Here is a 22,347-nt window from a genome sequence, read left to right on the forward strand (position 1 = left end):
GCAGAAGCAGTCGATCCCGGGGTGGAGCGGCAGCAGGAATGGGTGGGAACAGTCCTGTGGGAGTCCTGTGGCTTGCTGTGATGTGCTTTGGTAGAGTGCTGTCATGATATGTTGTGTTAAAACAATCTCCACTGCGTTAATTATTGTATACAGCCCTGTGTTTTTGATTTAACTGTAATAGAAAAGCTTCAGAGTCTTATGTTTCCTACAGTATGTTGTTAGGGCTGGTGGTGTTCAGAAAAATAAGAATTTCCACATCCTTCAGTACATGACATGAGAATTTGGATTGATGTTGGAATGAGAAATTGATTTAATTGCATTTTTTTTCTGACGTTTATTGTTTTATTAAAAATATACAATAAAAACAGTAATATTGTAAAAAAATTACTGCACAATTTTTTTCCTTTTTTAATATTTTTGTATTTTTTCCTGTGATAGCAATGTGGTGGTAATGCTTCATTTTAGTGTCTCTTACTAGTTGCTTATTAGCTTGCATATTACTAGAATATGAGCCATTTATTAGTAGTAATTAAGCACATATTAATGGCTTATTTTACATGATCTTATTGTACATCCCTAATCCTACACAATAAGCAGCAAATTAGGAATCTACTAAGGGAAAAGTCGTAGTTAATAAGCTTTCCCTATTTTAAAAGGTTACAAAACTACATTTTGGCAAAGAAAACACGATTCTTCATAAATCATTCTGATATGCTGCTCAGTGAACATTTCTTATTTTGCTGTCAACTTGGAAAACAGTTGTGTGCTTAACATTTCAAAACAACAATCTTACTTTCATTTGTCCATTACTAAAAAATGCTTACTGTATCTGGAAATACTCAAATGTTTTGTTTATTGAATATTATGGGTAATTTTTATATTCTACTTTGCACACTTCTTTTTTTATATATATTTCTTATATTTTATATTTATATATACATTTAAATTTTGTTTCTTTTTTGATGCTGGATGGTTGTAAAGAACATTTCACTGCATGTCGTTCATGTATGTATGTGTATGTGACAAATAAAATTTGAATTTGAATTCATACTGAAAAAATTACTATAATGTATTTAAATCTATTTGCATAATTCTACTCCCTCCAGTTAGAATTGTAATTTTGTCTTCTGTTCGCAGTCTCAAATCAAAATCTGGATGTAAATTTGATAGTAAAATGCATTATAATTGTTCATCCTTTAACTTTGAAGGCTGGTAGTGAGATATGCGGTTGCTTGTGTTTCTCATCAAGCATGTCAAGCAAGGAAAACAAGGACTTTCTTGAACTTCTTTCCCACTAATGATCACTGTCTCTATGCCTCTGTAAGGGGCAGTGATGGTTCGTACCACTCCATACTGTCTCCCGAGGTTAAATAATCCAAACACAGCTGGAATGTGTGGTCATTTCAGGATGATGGCTTCAGTCTGTGTACTTTACACTGTCAAAAATTGTAGATGTTTGAGTTTAAACCCTTTGCTGGTCTTGTTATTTTATTTTTGGTTTCCTGAGTAAATGACGTGTCGAACGATATCTTTTTGTAAACTTTAATTTAAGTGTGTCTTTTTTTTTTAAATAACAGCTTCATTATTTGCCAGGGATTGGAGGCCAGGTTGTGTTTCCTGTCTGTGTCAAGCACTAGTTCTATTTTTCAGACTCTAAAATAATTTGTTTTCCAGAGACACCAGAAGCATCTCACCTTTATGCTGTTGCCAGTTCCTTCAACTCACTGAACATAGCATAACCAAGAAATATTTCTTCTTAAAGATGGCAGTCACAAATGATGCTGCCATTTACTCCTCATCTCATTATAGTCGCTGACATTCATGCTTAATTTAGTCATAATGACAACAGATCGTATAGAAAGAGATGATGCATTTAATTTATCACAGGAACCTGAACTTTGCAAAAATCTCATGTAACCGCAAGATAGACAAGAATATGTTGTAAATTATCTTTAATGGCGTCCTCGTCAGAGCCGTCTTCCTCCCGGCCTGACAGTTGACAGACTCCAGGGACGAGGCGCAAGTCAGCACAGATTAGAAAAGCCTGGATGATAAACGGCCTCAAGTGTATGGCAAGACTAGCTTTGGGTGGGGTCAGGCTTGCAACATTGCATCGCTGAGTTTGGTTAACAGCCCGGTCTTGGGAGTCCTTCAGCCTGTGAAGTATGTGTACAGTGAGACTTGTCCTAAGAGACCCGGCTTCTACTGGAGATCTTTATGGTCCTCATAAAAAGCATAGAAGGAATTCTGTCTCCGCTCTTACTGTAAGGTCAACTGCACCGACTCCTCCTGCTGTGAAGAAATGCTGTGTGACATGGCTGAGTGTGGGATGTACAGTATTTCTAACACTATTCACTGAAACTGATGCATCACCTGATATTCAGCTATATATATATATATCACCTTAATTCTTGATTATTTTGCAGTTAATGTGTCTTTTCTTCTCAAATTGTGTGTGTGTGTGATTATACTGACACAACATTATTATTCACACCTGGATATAAGGCCTTTTTGTATTTTCCAGCACTCGTTAACAAACACATATCACTTAAAAATTATTTCATTTAAAGTCAATAATAGTTAAGATATGGATATAGGTATTGGTAAAACATGCTCTTAAAAATATTAATAATTAGAATAGCAACTTAATAATGCTATATATATATATATATATATATATATATATATATATATATATATATATATATATATATAAACAAACACACACACATAAATATAGACTGTACTGAAGTTCTTTTTCTTTGTTGTTGAATCAAGGCAAAAATATTGTCATGGTCTTAGCATTGGGCCGGCTGCATCACAGCCTGTGAATCCTGATCGACAGTGACAGGGATTGTCAGCTCTGCGCTGCACCACATCGTGGCTTAAAATACAGTAATTGTGGCATTTATTCCCTAATGGAGAAATACAACACTTCTGTTCCTCAAAACTGTTTCTTTGGGTTTCCGTGGAGTCTCCGTAGGGATTTCAAATGCGGTCAGTGATGTAGAAAGCTCTCAGTACAAAACAAACCTGTTCACTCCTGCGTCGAGCAGCCAGGTGGACAGACGGTATCCGTGGCTGTCACGTCTCTAACTGTTATTCACCTATCAATGAGTGATTGCACCGTCTTGATGTATCTACTCACGGTTCAATGGCCGTGAACGAGAGGAGGTTGATTTAGTGCTAATGAGTTAAGTGATGACAACACAATTAATACTGTTTGCTTCGGTGAATCCGGCAATGAGTGTTTTGGTTTCCAAGATTGAAGCATGTCTGTTCCTGGACAAGAAGGTGTTTTAGTGCTCTGTTTTAGTGATCTACCTACAATCTTTTAAAAAGTTTTCAGGAGAAGCAAAATATTACATTGGACTTTACAGACAATTTCTTGAATATAAGTACATTCAGTTTCGTTCCATATGCAGATTTCTGCACTAGTTCTAAGCATAAAACCCACTCCATTTATTCACGTATTTATTTATTTATTATTGCCTAAGCCAATTTTTTGCAGAGTCGAGAATATCTAGTGTTTGTCTGAGCACACCGAGGCTGGGGTTTGCACTGGGTCTGCCTCAGGGATTGTGTTTTATTTATTTGCAGGCAGATTTAAACAGTGGGAGGCTCTTAAAGGATTGTTCCAGGTTAATTACAAGCTAAACATGGAGATTATTAATTTCAAATAATCAATCACTAGAAATAAGAAAAAAACTGTGCTTATAATAAAGGTCTATGGGAAAATGCACACCATTTAATAATAAACTGTATATATATATTAATTATCAGTATAGACTCCGACGCTGTTCTTTTGATTCTTTTATTCAGAGAATCCTGAAAAAGATGTATCAGCACAACAGTTTTCAATATTGATAATACAAGGAAACATTTCTTACCAAATGAGCACCTGAAGGCTTTGACGCCGTAGTAATGCCTGTTGAAAATGTAGCTCAGAATTTCATTTTGAAATACATAAACATATTAAATAATTATTCAAAATAGCAATTTCACAATATTTACTGTATTTTCAGTCAATTAAATTGAGCATTAAAGACGTATAAATCTATCTGCATGTTCTCTTTCCCTTGCCTTATAGACTTCCAGCACAATTTTTGCTTGATTCAGAATAATTTACTGTGGTTTTCGACAGCGGTGTTGACCTGATGCTGTTGAACGAAGTTGACTTGTTTTGAAACTGGAACATTCCTTTAATAAAACATCCAACAAATGGCCCTGTTTTTCCTCTGGAGACAAAATATATCTTCTAGACAAATGTGTCAGTTCAGAAGAGTTCAGAGAGTTTGGTCGCCACGCTTTTTATCCATACACTGTTCTTTGTTGTTTTTTTTCTAGGGAACAACAGAAGTGCTCAGCATGTCCAAGCTGAAATTATTATTTTTTTTTTATCCTCTGTTGTGTTTGAGAGCAGCGTCTAAGAGCAGAAAGAGGCTCCGGACTGATTTCATTTGATGGCTCGTGACGTTTGGAGCACTCGACTGTTGTCTTGCGGCTGTGGATTTGATGATGAATCGTGATGGAGGCGTTTGTTTTCATCATGGTGAGGGTGAAGATGGATGGATAACAATCACAGCTGTAATGGCATGACTGATTCTTTCCCTGCACATACTGCAAATGTGTTGTATTACGGAGTCTTTTCATGTGCGCTTTGTTTGCTGGAACTCGCATTTACTGGAAAAGAGATTGGACAAATTGGCAAAGCATTTCACATCTCAATTGTAACTGCTGGGTGGAGAAGGTAAAAGGTTGTTTTTTTTTTTTTGTCTAGTGCCCTGCAGGAACAAGAGGCTCCAGCCCACTTTCCCCACACATTGTTTTAATCTAGCTGCAGCGGCTGAAACACTAGCCCAGCGAGGGCTTAACATGAGAGCTTCATTCATCTGCTTCCAGGCTCCCGGCGTGCTTTTGGACTCCTCGCATGTGGAGAATGGTGCAGGTCATGGCCGTGAGCCGCTTGTACCTGAGGGACAAAGGAGGTCATGATCCCGCTGGTGATAAGAGCTAAAAAAACGGCTTGTTTTGGGTTGAATTAAAATCTAATGCCGTTTTATTGTTTTCGGAGAGGACATCGTACGACAAAAAGCATTTCCTTGTTCTTTTTGATGTTGTTTTGAACACAAGGCTCCAATGCTCAGCGCTATTGTCACTCATTTTATATGCAGAGATGTTAGCCAATCATAACAGAGGACATTTAGGATACATATAGGCTGCGTTCCAAATCTCTAAAACGAGTGGGCATTATAGGCACTCGCCCAACGCAAAGGCTGTTCCAAATGATAATTATATTCAGCATAATTATGCTGTTTTTTTAAGATGCCCTGCCAAATTCCAGCATATGTATCCTTCGAGGAGAAGGCGAATCCAGAAGGTATAGCAACAAGCTTGATGTGGAAAAAATCCTTCCAAAATATCAGATGCCGCAAGAAGTTTATATAAATATATAATTAAATGTAATTTAAATATAATTAAAACCGAATATTTTTACTAATGACAAACCTCTAGGAACTGGACATTTTATGCAGTTTTCACTTTTTTGTACAAGGTGAAGAGTTTTTACTTATGTAGATCACTCAACACAGCAAAGTAGCTCATTAGGTTTTGCAACAAGGCCATAAAATGTTAGCTTTATGCAGCCACATAGTTTTTCAATTTCATTTATTTTTTTTCTGTAAATGACTTCAGATTTCCTAGATAAATAGGTAAATCACTTAATTAATATATTAAGAATAATTAAGTGCATTTAACAGTAAACTATTTGTTCCACAAACCAGTGTGTTTAAGAATACGCAAATTAATTTAAAATAATATGACAGTAAATACCTGTATGCAATATCAAGCATCGTAATGGACGTTTTTGTACAGCCAAAAACTCTGGAAGCCATGCACATTCAAAATAAAAAGATTAACTCATGCTTACATAAAAAAAAAAAAACAATATAATAAATATATATATATATATATATATATATATATATATATATATATATATATATATATATATATATATGTTCAACATTTTAATATACATATATTAGATTCTATCTTTTAACTTGTACATTATTTGGAGAACATCGGGCAAAATGATTATTAACTGATAAATCACTTTTTTTTGCCACTCTACAAGAAAACTTGCTACAGTAATGCTATATGAAACATCTATGAATAGCAAATTTGCCAAAGAAGCCAGCAGATTGTTGTAGTGACCCCATTTACCCCAGCTGAGCAGCGTATCTATTCATGGCAGTAGGCCCATGATGCCATCATGAAAGAACACAATTCAGAACCAGTTATTACTAAGATGACTAAAAAAGCTGGTCTTACCTTTGCTTTACTTAAACAGTTTTATTACAACAGTAAGCGATTTTTGCTGTAATTAAAAGTTGTGTGAGCCAAGCACTGTAAATGAGATGCTATAAATACATGCAGATAATAAGAATGTTATATTACACTGAGAGACGCTGGATATTTGCAGAGTTACGCTGATGTGCTCATTTTTTCAGAGCAAGTTTATTACCCTGAGATCACCAGAATTCAGATGAATCAAGATGAAGGTTAAATTAAATGAAAAATTACTCTTATGTCATTCTGTACCTGTACGAGAGTTGACGTTATGCTAAATATCCACCTTCGTTTTTTTTTGTTTTTTTTCCCCACACGTGAGGGCGAGAAAATGATGACAGAACACTTTTGGCAGAATTATCACAAATGGTTCGGTCTTAAAGCTGGTTTTAATGCAAGTGCTGCTTTTGAGTGCTGCGGTGTACAAATAAGAGCACTAAAAGTCTGTTTTTAATTAGCGTGGAATGTCAAACGTTCAGCAGTTGAGTCGTTTCCACATTGCTCTCTGCGAAAACCCTGAATGCTTTGGCTAACCTTGCTGCCACGCTAGTGAAAGGCACCAGACAAATTGTTCTTGTCACTAAAGTGGTTTACCCGTACCGCACGATTTTAAGAGCATCTGTCGTTCTTTTGTGCTGCAAACTGCGAAGTCCAACCAGACGATCCAAACCGCAGTCTTTTTATTGTGTGCACCAGCAAATTTGTAACAAAACTGTTTAGACTTCAGGGCTAACGTGCCAATTAGTAAACTTTTACACACTATTGTCCGTGGTATTTATTTATTCATATTTTTGTACCACTCTACATGTGGTGTATCAACCCCAGCCATGTTGTCTAACCCCTAGCATAGTAAATTGCATTAGATGAAAAGGAAACTCGACATGACCGCAAGGGAGACGGTAATTTAGCTTTCGTACGGGCCGAGTTGTTTGTGTTGAGCAGTCAGCAGTGGATTCGGGAAGACAAAGATGCATTTTCCTTCTTCCGCTCTCCCCCACAGTCAGCTAGATTTTCTACCTAATGGGCATGAAAGTTGCAAATTGCAGCAAAATGGACGTGGCAGGATAAAAAGTGTATTAAAGTATCGATCGGAGCAGGTCAATGGCGAACTGTAGCCCTGCATCAAGCAGACAGTGAAACGGGAACCAGTCTGGTCTGTTCTTTTGTTCGCACTTTCATTCTGGGTGACTGCTAATGTCCGGTATTGATAGATATGTTTAGCTATTGATTTGAGGACTTCTGTGGGAAATGTTATTGATCGCGATGCGATTGTGTTGTCTCTGGTAGAGGAAAATGTCCCAAAAGAGAGAAAGCTGTCAAAAGGATTTATGATGTTGGCTAAAATATATTTATGGGAGATATGGGGATTCGCTAAGAATGAATCGCGGTCTCTGATAGTGCTCTTTATGTGCAAGTGCTGTCTGGGTTCACTAAAATAATTACGTGGCGATGCACACTTTGTATGCTGTGCTATACGACGTTGCTGTACCACTGTGATCCAAATACCTAAATCGGCTTTTTAAAATGCTGAAAGTGCACTTGACTACGGCGCACGTCTTGAGATGTAAATGATTACCATACTTTTCTCCCTCATTTGATCACATGAATTACTACTGTCAGGAACGTTAGAAGGGAATACCAATGTGCCATGAGTAGCTGACACTGATAAGGAAATAAAGAATGTAATTGTATTGATATCGTGATCTGTCTGAATACTCGATTCTGATTGGATGGCAGGTATGCGTTAAAGTTGTTTAATGCACAGGTGGTTGCACAGTAGTTGCTGTCTAACAACGCTTTAACGCGTCACGTAACTTTTATTAATAAAATAGCTTAGATAATAGATAACTATGTTATATTGCTCAGCGATGAGGTGGTTTTTAAACCGTTCTCTCTTTATGGATAATGCTATAATCCATTAAAATAAATGCGATCTTGCTGCGCTATTTTATCTCTGTGTCTAATTTATAGCAGGCAGAATGTTAGAGCTATGGCAAATTACAAACGGCCTTTTTGCGCCCCTTTAAAGCAATAGTTCAACCAAAAATCACAATTATGTCATCATTTACACGCCCTCAAGTAGTTTCAAACCTGTGTGAGTTTCTTCGGCCGAACACAAAGGAAGATGTTTTGAAAAGGAAATTCTAACCAGGTTTTTAGTCACCGTTAACTTCCACAGTAGGAAAAAAATGACATCAAGATAACATCAGTATAGCATCAAGATAACATCAGTCATTCCCTTAACTAACAGAGTTTCAAAAGCTTATACGAGACAGTAATGCCCTACACCCTTCAAAGAACTCGCTTCACCCATGAAGCGTCCTTCGAAATGAGGGACGCTCACGTCCGTTTGGAATTCATCCCTAATGTGCCTTCATTTTTCAATCCGATCAATATTGCACTGCAAACATCATAAACAGCTTTAACTTGTCAGTGTTGGCAAATGATCACGTATAAACTGGATAATGCTAAGTTAGCCATTCGTTATCCCTTCTTTAAAGTTGCTGTATGCTGTAAGTTTTTGACTCTTCGAAACCAAATATGATAATACAAACATAATATGTTGGTATATAGGAAACGCGTTATGTTTGCATAGCTGTTTCTCTGAAATAGTCAGTAATTCTATTCTGAAATAGGCATCCCGGGGCGGAATCCTATGTTTGTGCAATATATGTATATATATATTGAACAAACCTGGTGCTTAATTATAAAGGGAGTCGGTTTGAAAGGACTGTAGCAGTTGCAAGGTGGACTTGATGTTGTCAGATACATCAGAAATCAGATTTCCCACTGGGCTTTGATCCTGTGGCTGATCCAGACCAGGTGGAGAGAGAGACAACCTAGTCCAGCTATCAGAGTTCTCTTGTGATCAATCTTTCTTTTTCATTCATTCCTTTGCTTTCATCATCAGTACACCAGGAAATCCTGAAGGGTTTGTTCGATCTGCTGAGGGGGTGATTCTGTATGCCCAAATTCTTTTTAGTCCAGATGTGCGAAATATTGCATGTGGTCGTGTCAATATTGCAGCGTTTCACACCGCTTTTGTGCTTGATCCAGAGGGATCTGCTCTGCAGTGCTGCAGATTTCTACAACATCTCATTAAAGAAGAGCAGGACAGCATATACAGCAGTGAGTGTGTTCGTGGAAGTGTGCGTCTACATGTGTCTTTATCTGTTGTCAGCTGTGTGTGTCTGTCTGAACAAAAAACTTTATAATGAACAGTAGACATGGTAGTTATCTCTGGATGACCAGCATTGGAAGACACTTTCTGATTGCCATGCACTCATTGACCTCAGTATTATTTTTTCCTAGCACTAGGTGCCTAAAGAAGAAGCTTGTATGCTTTAAAAGTTTAAAAGTTTAATCTTTTAATTGATATTGTTTATAGCCATAAAAGCACATGTGGAAATAAACTTAAAGACTGCTGGATTTCAGATCACCTGCTGTGAGAATGCTGTAACGTTATAATAATATATAAAAGTGACAGTAAAGAGGACATTAATAATGTTAACAAATGCTGTTCTTTAATATTAATAAAATGTATTAAATATATTCCTGTAAAATATGTTTTCACATCAATGTTAAACAACTGTTAATAATATATTAATAATAAGAGATATTTCCTGAGCAGCAAAGCAGCATATTAGAATGATTTATGAAATATTGTGTCACAATGTAGACTGGGCTAATGATGCTGAAAACGTTTATTTTAAATTGTTACATTATTTCACAATTATGCTTTTTATACTGTATTTGACTGTATTTTTGATCAAATAAATGCAGCCTTATTTCAAAAAACATTAAATGCAGACTTATTTCAAAAACATTAAAATGAAAACCCAACCAACCCCATGTGTGTATGTTTTGGCATGACCATATTTTTTGCATAATTTGCAAAATAAATAAAATAAAACAATTTTTTATATATTTTTCATAAATTGTTTACACTTACGTATTTTTTTTACTGTATCTTTCACCAAATAACTGAAGTGCTGGTGAGCAGAAGAGACATCACAAAAACGTTTGAACTGTAATACACTTTATATATTTTGGCATTACCATATTTTGCAAAAATGTCTTTAATTTGCATAATTTATTTAGTGAATCGGGTGCAGCACAGCAGCATGTGTGCAAATAAATGGTTTCATTATTCATGGATTTGGTTTGAGGCAAGTAAACTAGATATTTTCAGGCTAGTCCACAGATTTCAGATGTTGCTTTAATGGGTAGTTGAAGTAAGAATTGAAACAAAACTCTCACATTGAAGATAAACCTCTCTCATGCTATTTGTAACGCTAACAATAAAGATAGTTTTTTTCTACATTTTTGTTATGTCGCATTTTAGGACAGTTTTTATTTGTCAACTAACTCATATATCACTGACTAGTAATGTTACATCTACTAGGTGCACAAGACCAGATTAAGTTAAACCAAATTTTATGCCAATGTTAGTCTTGGTACTGAAGGTGACAATTTCCTAGTAAAGCCCAGGAATTATTTAAGGCCACATTAGTTTGGATTAAAAGGAAATACGTGAAGTTTTTACGGCATAAGCGAACCTGTGGAGCTTCTGTAGTTCATAAGGCAAAAGTATGATTATAAAACTAAGTTCCTTATGTTCCTTGTCGCATTTCTTTTGGTGTGTACCAACAGTGAGGCAGATGATCGTGTTGTTTTCTCTGCGTGTCACCTAGAGTGATTGACACATGCAGTGTTCAGCTGGAGATAATGAGCTTGTCGTCGCCTGCTTGAACACCTCCAATTCAAATGAGATGCTCATCAGCCTCCAGAGGCCCAGCTGAACACCAGAAGAAGTGAAGACAGGAGTCCAATCCCTGCCTCAAGAAGTATTTTGTATTTTGTTGTGCCTTCTTTCTTATAGCGAGCGCCCTGTGGTTTGGATGGCAGCGTGGCGGGGACCAGGGCATCAGGTAGCGTCACGGTGTTGATGCCACGAGCTGGAATCTCGTCAGCAGCAGGAAAGGATTAGAGAATTCTTCCTGCCATCAAAGTGTCGCCTGCAGTCACTGGGAAGAAAGGCTTGGGATTTAATGGGAAGGAGGAAGCATTCCTCACCTCACACCGGCAGGCCTGATAGAAGGCAAAGTAGTGTTTATGCAGAATATTTGATTTGGGAAATATTGGTGATTTCATAAGACGAGATCAACAAAGAAGATGCACTCAGATCTTCCTTTCTGTATATCTGCTACTTTCCTAAGGTGATCACTGAACAATCATATCAGATGAATATGTTTAAGATTTAACACTGCGTGTGAGTGTAGTGTGAGTTTACATTTACATTTTTGGTTACACTTTATGTCCACTTCAGACATTCTACTCACCTAAAAATAACTACATGTCTGTTGGAGTAGGTTTAGGGTTAGTAGAATAAGTTGACAAAGTTTCTGATAGTATGTTGTGTGTTGTGGACCCATCAAAATAAAATGTTGACATGTTGTTGCAAAGTTATTTTTAGTAGGAGGTCTAAACTATCGAAATAAAGTGTTGCCAATTTTGGGGGGAAAATTGAAAGGAAATGCCTTGATGTTGGTGAAAGGGTTGTAAATGGTTGTTAGATGGGTTGCATGATTTAGGGACAACTCTTAATGCAATGAATTAGATAGCAAAAGTCCAGGTTTGCTATTCTTGTTTGTATGGCCTACGAATTTGTTAAAATGTGATTATAATAGTAATATGTTGTATATTAATCTAATAAAAATAATAAAGTAAGAAATAGTAGGGTACTATTGTAATATTGTGTTAAAAAACAGTAGTTAAAAAGAATAATATAACTTGATTTGTATTATTTTTGATTCTTCATTTATTCATTTTCAGATGTTAAACCATCTAGGTTTTATTTTGGTTAAAAATCGTAGGAAGCTCATTAGAAACGTGTTTTTTAAATTGTTTTTCTTATGTAAACACTCTAGATGGATATGTTTGATTGTCGTGTTTGTGTCTTTTGTGTCTCACGCATGTGTCTCACAAATAATACAGTCCGAGTTTCAGCTTTTTTAACAAAAAAACGATAAAAAAAAAAGATACTGAAAACTCTAGATCATGTACTGCTTGAAGTTCTGTGCTCAACTGAAAACCGCTATGAATATATAATTAAATCACAGCCACTGCGATTTAATACACATTCTAATCCAATTGCAGCTTTACCAATTTATTAAGTTGTTATTACTAGGGTGTTCTGGGTGGTTGGGAATATTGGTAATATTCTGGTATTTTTTTTTTTTTTTGCAAGAAGAAATATAGGATTGGAAGGACATAAGGGGAAGTAAATGGTGAACTGTTCCAGTTTAATTTGATAGGTCACTATTTGAAAGTATGATAATGCTTGATTCACAACTAAGCCTTATTTGCGATACTCATCCATTTTAAGCTATAGCAAGACAGCTCTAAATTAGACATGCTTTGCGGTTGTTTTTTGTGCGGTGTTGTGTGAGAATGAAAGAGTTGAACCTGTACTTGACCTGTCACTGCTGCGGCCAAAGAGTCCTTGTATTTACTGCTGCGTTTCTGGACACTTGCTGTAATGCAGCACCAGTCTTTGTCTTTTTTATGGCTCAATGGACTCATCTGGGCAGCGGAAACATAAAATACAGCTTTAATGTGGAGCGTTTCACTCTAGGAAGATGTTCACATGAGATGCCAGACTTTCATGTGTGATATTAAACTTTTAAACTGCGCGGCGTGTAATATTTCAAGAGGATGTCCGATGCTTGACAGATAAATGCAGTGTAAATCGCCTTAAGATGAGCCATGTGCTGCGCTGCACGGTAAAGCACATTTATCCGTATATGTTCTTGCCTTTCTCCTTTCTCTCCACCCCCAAATACACTCAAGCATACATCACCAGCTATCCGCCTCCCCCTCTTCCTGTTTGTGTGCCTTTACAGTTTCCAGCAAAGCTGAGTGAGCACAACAACAGGAAAACAAAGTGCCTTCTTTCATTCTCTCAGTTTTCACCTCTGTCTTTGCTGAATCGAAAAGGCCTCATCACTCTATGGTTAAGTTTTTCCAAAAACTAGAAAAGGAGGAATGACTAGATGTTTGTATGTGATTGATATGTACTTCCAAACCTGCATGATTGACTTTTTTTTCAATTTGTTCGGATTTAAAAATTACAGTTTTCAGACATTTCAAGTACAAAGAAATAGTATTTTTTGTGTGAAACGTAGTCTAGTAAACTTTATCTTTTACGGCTCAAAATATTAAAGCCTTGCATTAATCATGCATTTTTGAAATGGCAGGGTTTCTGCAGGTTTAAAAAACGCCGTGCATGAAATAAAAATATCTTTCTCTGTGTTTTAACTCACTTGATTCTTAACTAATGTTAAGTAAATTTATCTTGATTTTAGAATCTTTAGACTAATCTTTAGTTGTATTTTATTGGTGAACTACCCTTTATACCACAATATCTTATTTAGTATACAACTTGACAACACTGCATTACACTTAGTTTTTGAAATCTAGTTTATATAACCAAAGCTTGTATCAATGCAGTGAAAACAAATCAATGAATAATTTTTTTAAACCTTCTGAATGAACTTACGAAAATGAATCGGCCTCATATGAGCAAGGAGGGGATATTGATGTTTGGTCTTGCTCAGCTGTAGAGCCGTGGAAATGAATTAGTAATGTAGCATAACAAAACGCTTCGTCGCTAGTATTTTTCCAAGGTTTTATTGAGCAACTTAAAAAATAGTTGTGGCACCAGTGGTGTGGAAAAGGTTACTCACAGACTTTTCGAACCCCAATTTTCAGTTCGAGTGATAGTTTTAGTGATGCAAGAACCATTAATTAGATCTCAGCTGCAAGATCTTTCCTCTGTTTTCCTCTTCACGCTTGCTGTTGGGTGGGAGACCGCAGCTCTCTCCCGCGGCGAAGCCCGAGTGCCAGTGTAAAGACAGGGAAGGCTATGTACCATGACTTTGGACAGTTTGAAGGGTATGGATGTGATATGTGCTATTGGCTGCTCTATAATAAGATTGCTGAGATCTGTGGGGAGGAGAATTTACTGGAGCACAACTCCCCCTAGGGCATCTTCATAGAAATCTGCTTTTCCACCAGCTTTTGGAGCATCTCAGCCAAGCTGCTTGGTTCCTATTGTTAATGAGCCGCTCTTTCACTCTCCTTCCCCCCAGCCTGAGCCACGATGCGCCAAAAGGGGCTAGAAAATCTCAAGCTGCAGCTGATGGCAGTCCAGGAGAAGCAGAACATGACAGATGAACACTCAGCCTTTCTCGCTCTGCAGGCATTAACATGGCCATTTCATCCAAACCTTTTCCAGCTGAGAACTTAACATGACCCGGTCCACAGGCACCTTCCTTTTCAGTTTAAAAATAAACACATGGGTACCTCTGTGTGCTTCAAAGACTTCAAACTGGAGTAGTACATGACAAATGCTCTTCGTTTGCATTTACCAAATGTTTTTGATACGCCAGTGAGCACAAAGTGACTCGTGATTGGTTGACATGAACGTCTTTAACTAATCATTGATCAGGCTGTTTTCAGAATGGAATACTAGCATGCTGTTTACTGCATACTAGTTAAAATACTATGTGATATTGTGCATTATGCAATGATTAAGATTTTAATGTACCCTTGATATCAGTGTATATCATAAGTGTAGTAATAGTAGTAGTAATAATAATGCATTCGTAATTGCCCCATTATGGATTTTTGAAAAATGCGGATTTCATGCAGTGACACAGCTCTAAATAAATCAAAATTTGATTTAGTATATAAATTGTCTTTTAAAAGAAAGAGTCGACTCTGAATAATTGAAACTAGTCGTTTTTAAAAAGAGTCCTAAGCCATTCCATGTCGAAGTTATAATATTGCCCATCCACTTGTAGATCTTTTCAAGTTGGTCTGGATGAAAAAGCAAATTCATTCTTTGCCACTAGGTGACTCTTTTGAGGCGTTAAAACTCAAAAACGCTGCTTTAAGTGAAATCAAACAATGACTGGAGGGATTTGGAAGAATTAATCATTGAACTAATCATTTGGGAGTTGATGTAAAAAGAAAGGTAAAAATAAATGCTTATTATAAGAAAATGAAAGTGATTTTTGACCTTGCATGCATGTCAGCCTGTTGTTTGGGACTCCCAAAACCAAAATATAAACCTGTCAGAACCCATAATAGGAGCACATTAATTAAAAAATGTGATATATTATTTATTTGTGACTAATTAATGAAAAAGACATTTGTTTTTTCATTTGTATAAAATCCTAAAATAGATGATAATAATTAATAAAAAAAGATATATTGCATTTGTAAAACCAACTTGGCAGTCCAATCAAATTAATTGTCAAGAAAAAAATATCTTAAGCATGTTGGCAGATTGCTTGTGGTTCATGTCTGGTCAGGTGCATTGCATTATGGGATGCAGCAAATAGTACAATGTTGTATAATGCACATTCAGACAAATTGATCCAGGTATTCTGTTAATACAGTACGAGTCGTTCTGAACTAACACACTTTGTTCTGCCATCTAGCTTTTAATTTTGTTACACTTTATTTTAAAACCTCTGTAAATCACACGTCATTCTCTTAATCGTAACTTCCAGGCAGTGAATTACAGATCTCTATGATTTCACAGCTTATCAAAGATGGATTTCCACGACACCGCGAGGCCATGCAGATGAGGATTTATCTGATCTTATAATTTCCTTTGAAGAACAACCTGATCATCGTAATGCATCCCATATTAAATCTGTGGCCTGCAGAATTCACCTGCTTCCACCAGAACCCATTTTAGCTGGCCTGCATTTTACATCATTTAATACAGAGATGCTTTTACTGAATAAACAGCGAGACAAGTCTATTTGATGTTCTTAAAATATCACATGGTAAGACGTTATCACGCGTTAAGAGGTGAAAATGAAATGTTCACCATTCCGATAATCAACGGTATTGTGATTTTGATTAAGGTGATGAGTGTGTGTTCGAATGAGACCGGGATCTATATTTTTAGATCTCCATCTTTCATAAAAATTATAGTGATAATAAATTCATAAATTAAAAGATATAATTTAAGTCATAATTGGGTACAGACTGTTAAAGAAATAATTGATGTTACTTTTATTTATTTTTTTTTCCAGCCCAACGTCTACTATTATTGGTATGATTTTCTAAAGATTTACCACAAATTTATTTCATTTTTTTTGTATGCTGTATATGAATATGTAAACAAATATTTTAAATACTGTACAGTTCACTAGATTTCTATTAGATTTGCTAAAATGTGTTCAATATACGAGTAGAACACTATGTTCTATTTCTAATGTGACAAATGAACCAGAAGCAATACAAACCATCTCCTTGACTATTATTGTATATAGACTGCCAAAAGTGAAGACATTTTCCCCCAAGTGGATTAATGTGAAATAATTTCACTTAAAACATTCACGCTCTACAATATGTTAACATACTATTTTTATATCCAGTATCCAGTGCACTCTGATCGTTGCCCAAAGCAAAGATATTTGATAATTTGCCTCACATTATCAGGATTATTCAAGCAGAAGGCTGTTGCATATGGCTGAGGTGTAGCGTCGTCTGCTTGTCATCTGCCTGTGTGGGCATTGTTTCTGTAATCAGAATGCATGCTGGGAATTAATTATCTTGGCCTTCATTTAGCTGCCTCCCTGTGTTAATGTAGAGAAGTTCAAAAGCGAAGGGTGTTAAAGTACAGTAGCGGCGCAGCGGGACGTCCGCTCTCCGCGTTTTATCGCTTGATGAGTGGAAAATGTGTGGTGATGGGAAACGCTGGGAGGCTGCAATGGTTCGGAATGGAGGGAAATTGGGGTTGTAACACAGATTAGCGCAGATTGCGTACGCCCACAGATTCAGCTTCAACCTCGATAAATTCAGAAGCACGGCCTACTTCCTCTCCAGCACTTGCTAATAGTCCATTCGCTCCCTTGTGTTATCGAGCTGATTTCCAAGTGGCCGCTTAGCCGTTAAACCGTCGCCCAATTCCAGGAATTTATCGGAGAATATAACAATGATTGTCTTGATGGAGCCTCTGAACTCTGAATCGTCTGGATGAGAGCGCAGTGGATCAGTGGCATAAAATCCCTGACGCTCCTCTCTAAAACCCCCAATCTACCTCTGCAACCTGCTGCAAAGCCAACTAAAGCCCTTCAGTCCTAACTCCTCGCTGGCATCGGGCCTTAACGCTTCCTCTTCTCTCTTTGTCTCTCTCTCTCCACAGTATTGCTGAGTGTGCTTCAGGCAAATGGCCAGACGGAGATGAAGAGGGTGGTCGGAGACAACGCCACGCTGCCTTGCCACCATCAGCTGTGGCAAGCCGACATCTCCCTGCTGGACATCGAATGGATGCTGCATAAATCCAGCTCACGGCAGAAAGTGGTGAGTGCGTCGCGCGCGCGTCGGATTTCCCGCCACTGCGACATTGCGCTGCTGATGCTGGCCTTCGCTGCTCGCCACAGTCCCTGATCTGCAGTGCAGTGCTTTTTTTCGCTGCTTGTCTTTCTGTAAACTGCACCATCAACTGGTGCTGCAATCAGCACTGTAAAAACTGCTCGCTTTTAATATGTCACCGCTTCGCCTCGTATCACCCCTAACAATTACTTTTATGACCTAATGATGTGGAATTGGCCCGAGGACAAGTTTTGCATTTTAATCTGGCCACGGCTCAAGCTGCTCCCCGGGGGCCTTCCTGACACAATATATCCAACAAGAAGGGGTCAAACCTTTTGCAGATTGAACTTCCTGCCAGTTATGAATCATTTCAGAGCTCTTTTTCTAAATGGCATGTAGCTTTTTAATGAGAGTGAGCTCATTTTTTTTTTGACGACAATTTAGGGGTTTTTCTCTCAGACCCTTTTCAAACTTTTAGGTGCAGAGTTTTAGTTTTTTTTTAGTTTAGTTGGTTTTTAGGATTTTATGTTTTTTAAAGGAAGTATCTTATCGCGCTCAATGAATTTTCAGCATTTTTTACTCTAGTCACATGATCCTTCAGACATCATTCTAATATGCAGATTTTCTTTTATTATCAGTGATTAAAATGGCTTTGTTGTATAATATTTTGGCATTAATCCCACAGATTTGAAACTTTTGATTAGTAGTGCAACTTTTGAATTGAATGATCCAGAAGTAACAGTAAAAATATTAAAAACCCTCTTTATACAGATGAGTAAGGTTCTGGGAGTTGTAAATGTTTTAGAATTAAAATAAATATAAAATTCTAAATTTTTTCATTTTATGACAAATATATAAATGTGATGTGAAAAAAAATAGATATTTAATTTAAAATTAGCCAAAGTTGAAATGATTAAAGTTATATATATATATATATATATATATATATATATATTTACATTTACATTTACATTTAGTCATTTTGCAGACGCTTTTATCCAAAGCGACTTACAATTGAGAGTACAACAGCGATTCATTTTATTTAGAGAGACAAACAGACAGTGTAAGTGCTTATAACACCCAGTCACAGGGAGTGTTCAAATTAGTACATGCCAGAAGGGAAGGAATAAACAAGGGGATAAGAAGAGAGACAGAGACAGTGAGAGTGAGAGTATTTTTTTTTTTTTTTTTTTTTTTTTTTTTTTTTTTTTTTTTTTTTTTTATGATGAGGTCAGGTATTGCTGAAAGATGTGAGTTTTCAGCAGTTTCTTAAAGATTGACAGAGATCCAGCATGTACTTTGTTTGACTATAGTGTAGTGTAGTGTATAGTGACTATAGTATATATATATATATATATATCTTAAAAATAATAATAAAGTTGGTGTTTTGTAGATAATGGAGAGAAGTAAAAATGGCAGTTTCTTGTTAGTAAGATAGCTTTAGTGTTGATTTACAGAATGAAGTTGAGTATCAGGGACACTGAAAGACAAATATAACCAAGTGAAGAAGGTCCTGATTCATAGTGACATCAGAGTTTAGCAGACTCCTACTGCAGGCTGTGACTCAACCCTCACTGGACTGGGCCCTTAGCTCAAAGAGTTCCACAAGCCTCATCAGAGCAGTATTTATTAACACGCTATATCTTCCTCTTTCACTAGGTGATCACATACTTCGCCGGTCGGATCTACGACCCCAACGAGAGCGAAGCTGGGCGGCTGTCCCTGGCGGGAGACTATCTAAAAGGCGACGCTTCGCTCTTGATCAGCGACCTCTCGCTCACCGACTCCGGAGAATACATCTGCAAGGTCAAGAACGGCGGGAAGTACTACTGGAACACAGTCAAACTCATCGTACTCCGTGAGTCTTTGGCCCCGCAGCTTGGCTTTAATTAACTCCTCTTGTAGGCCTAGGGAATGATAAAGACATGACAGATGCTTATGTCACAGAGTAAGGGGTCCAAAAATAGCACCAGGATGTTGTCCCTGGGCGTAGTGTGCCAGTTTTGCCCCTTGAACTTTGCGTGAAATGACATTTGGCGAATGCGTGACAATAAGAATGACACATTACGCATGATAGCATGGGAAAAAGCAGTCATCACATGCAGGGATGTACATAATTTATGAGACACACTATAGTCAAACTTTCAAAACACATAAATCAGTCTTAGTTACTCATTCAGCATGCATTATTGTGAGTATGTGTCCTGCATAGGAACATTATACGTCTGTTTTCACCCCATTGTTTCTATCTATATTCCCTCATTCCATCTTAACCGCTTCGCCAGCTGCATAAAGACATTTAAGAGCACCACAAATTTACGCATGCATTTGTATAAATGGTCCGTGGCTTTCAAACGACACGTTCGATTCCGAGGGGCAAACATTAGCATTTGTCTTGTTCAACACAAAGATAATGGCTTGGCAGAGAACGCAACTGCAGCTTCCTCTGTGCGCCGTAAGTGATCCTGACAGAGTTGGGAGATGGAGGGGACCTGCAGCCCACTCAGCGGCTGTAATTGCATCCCCCCCTGCGAGTGCCGGGGCAAAATTGTCCTGGCTCAGCAGATAGAGGCAGCAGGAGCAGATGCTGATGGCCGGGGTGGGCAGGAGCGGGGGGTCGAGGATCGAATGGTGAATGGGTTGTTTTACAGATTCACGTTATAGAGCTCGCTGGCATCACACTGCTTTTTAAGGGGTTGATGATGAGAGGAAAAATAGATCTAAAGGGGGAAAGATGCAAAAAGGGTAAAAGTGCATGTGTGAGTGCACAGACCTGGTTTTATTTACTCTAAATGCTTGTTCCATTATAGTATTCATTTAAACTATGTTTAGTGTTTTTAGTATTTTACTAAATGGAGCGTTTCACAATGTGATGCACTTCCCTACTAATTTAATATATAAATATTGGCTGTATTATAATATAAAATTCAAAGGATAATCTAAAAATGTGCATTGCTGTGTAGATATTTAATACATTCCAGCATAAATGGTTATATTGTGATAAATTCACAGGATAATCATAAAATATGCATTCCTACATGCAGGAGTACTATTTCAAGTACATGCATTTAAAATACAAAATGCTGTTTTTAAATAACTTAAATAGATTTAAGCTTATTATTTTTGGTCAAAATACAAATACATTTTTAAATACATTGTTTAAATACAAAATACATTTGACTTTTTATTAAAATATTAAAGATATTAAAATAAATCAGCTATAATACCTATATTGTTGTACACATTGCAAAGAATTATCCAAATATGTGGTGTTTATCTCACCATTGTTTGTGTGTTTTCTGCTTTGCAACGTAGTGAAGCCATCCAAACCACGTTGTTGGATGGAGGGTCGTCTGCTGGAAGGAAGTGATGTCAGACTGAGCTGCAAGTCCACGGATGGCTCCGATCCAATCAGCTACAAATGGGAAAGAGTTTTAGACAAAGGAAAGTACGCTGGCAAGCTGCCACCTCTGGCCCTCATAGGTGAGCAGTTTATAATGTATGTCATAAGCAGCTAATTTTAACAATATCAGTTTTTATTACCTGTGCCATATTTAGATAATGCGATATAGGTTAAGATGATCTTTTGACTGTAACCTGTTGCCCACGTTTTTAAACACTTAACTGACTCGCTCTGCTCGAATCACTTTAATACTGCTTTCCCATGAAGAAAAAAAAATGCAGTGTTAAGTTTATCTTCCAAGGGTGGGGAGTAAATCATGTGGACATCTCCTCTCTGGAGAAGCAGAAAATAGATGAAGACACTACAGGGCCAATTTAACACCGCAAGCATTCTCAAATTAAATTTACATCAATTCCATCAGCACTTTTTACCCCACATGCTTCACTACCTCCTCAATTAGCCCCTCTTATGAGATCGGCTTGGAGATCTGACGTATGTGTAATGTAATGTGCTCTCTACCCTTCACCAGGCTTTATGGAGAATTTTGCAGAACATGCTCTGTTCATTCAACTGTACGCTTTCAGTAGATGTTTCGCGTCAGAAATGAGGTTTCGATGAAATCAACACTAACCAAAAGGTTGTAGGTTCGGTACTTGAAGCTTGAAGTGTGACGGCGTGTCCTAATCAGGCCGGTTGTGATGAAATGACAAGCAATTAATCTTTTCCGAGTCCTAACCAGCCATAAAAAGCAACATTTTGTCGAATGCTTGTTTTTTATTCGCCATGTACCTTACAGTTTGGTGACGCCGCTCGACACGACTCAATCACACACGACGAGAGCTTATTTGATATTTAATATACAGCTACACTGCTGTTCCAATTTTTAGGGTTTCTATTTTTATTGTTTGTTTGAAAGAAATAATTGTTTTTTTTATCTTAAGATCTGAAGAACCCTGAGATTGTGACATTGAAAAATCTGACGAGGGAAAGCGCGGGTGTTTATAAATGCACCGCCAGCAATGATGTCGGAGAAGAAAACTGCACTTTAGAGGTCAAAGTTCACTGTAAGTACTCGTGTGAATGGATGCTTTCAGAACGGCACGCTAGCATAGCGTACTGTGAAAACCTGCTGTTTTCTAAAAATAGTGCACAGTATGAAGTGATAAATGCTTCAGACTGTAGTATGCTACATT

General features: G+C 37.2%; 1 protein-coding gene across 1 annotated transcript in view; it reads left to right on the plus strand.

Annotated features, from left to right (window-relative positions):
• LOC122352508 (CXADR-like membrane protein) overlaps positions 1-22,347 on the plus strand; it is a 51,999-nt gene that overhangs the window by 22,291 nt on the left and 7,361 nt on the right. Inside the window, exons 2-5 of the mRNA XM_043249934.1 lie at positions 17,582-17,739; positions 19,411-19,609; positions 21,067-21,234; positions 22,096-22,218. Coding sequence (XP_043105869.1) covers positions 17,582-17,739; positions 19,411-19,609; positions 21,067-21,234; positions 22,096-22,218 — 648 coding nt within the window. The remainder of the gene's footprint in view (positions 1-17,581; positions 17,740-19,410; positions 19,610-21,066; positions 21,235-22,095; positions 22,219-22,347) is intronic.

Source organism: Puntigrus tetrazona, chromosome 10 (assembly GCF_018831695.1).
Source record: "Puntigrus tetrazona isolate hp1 chromosome 10, ASM1883169v1, whole genome shotgun sequence".
NCBI classification, from domain to species: Eukaryota; Metazoa; Chordata; class Actinopteri; order Cypriniformes; family Cyprinidae; genus Puntigrus; species Puntigrus tetrazona.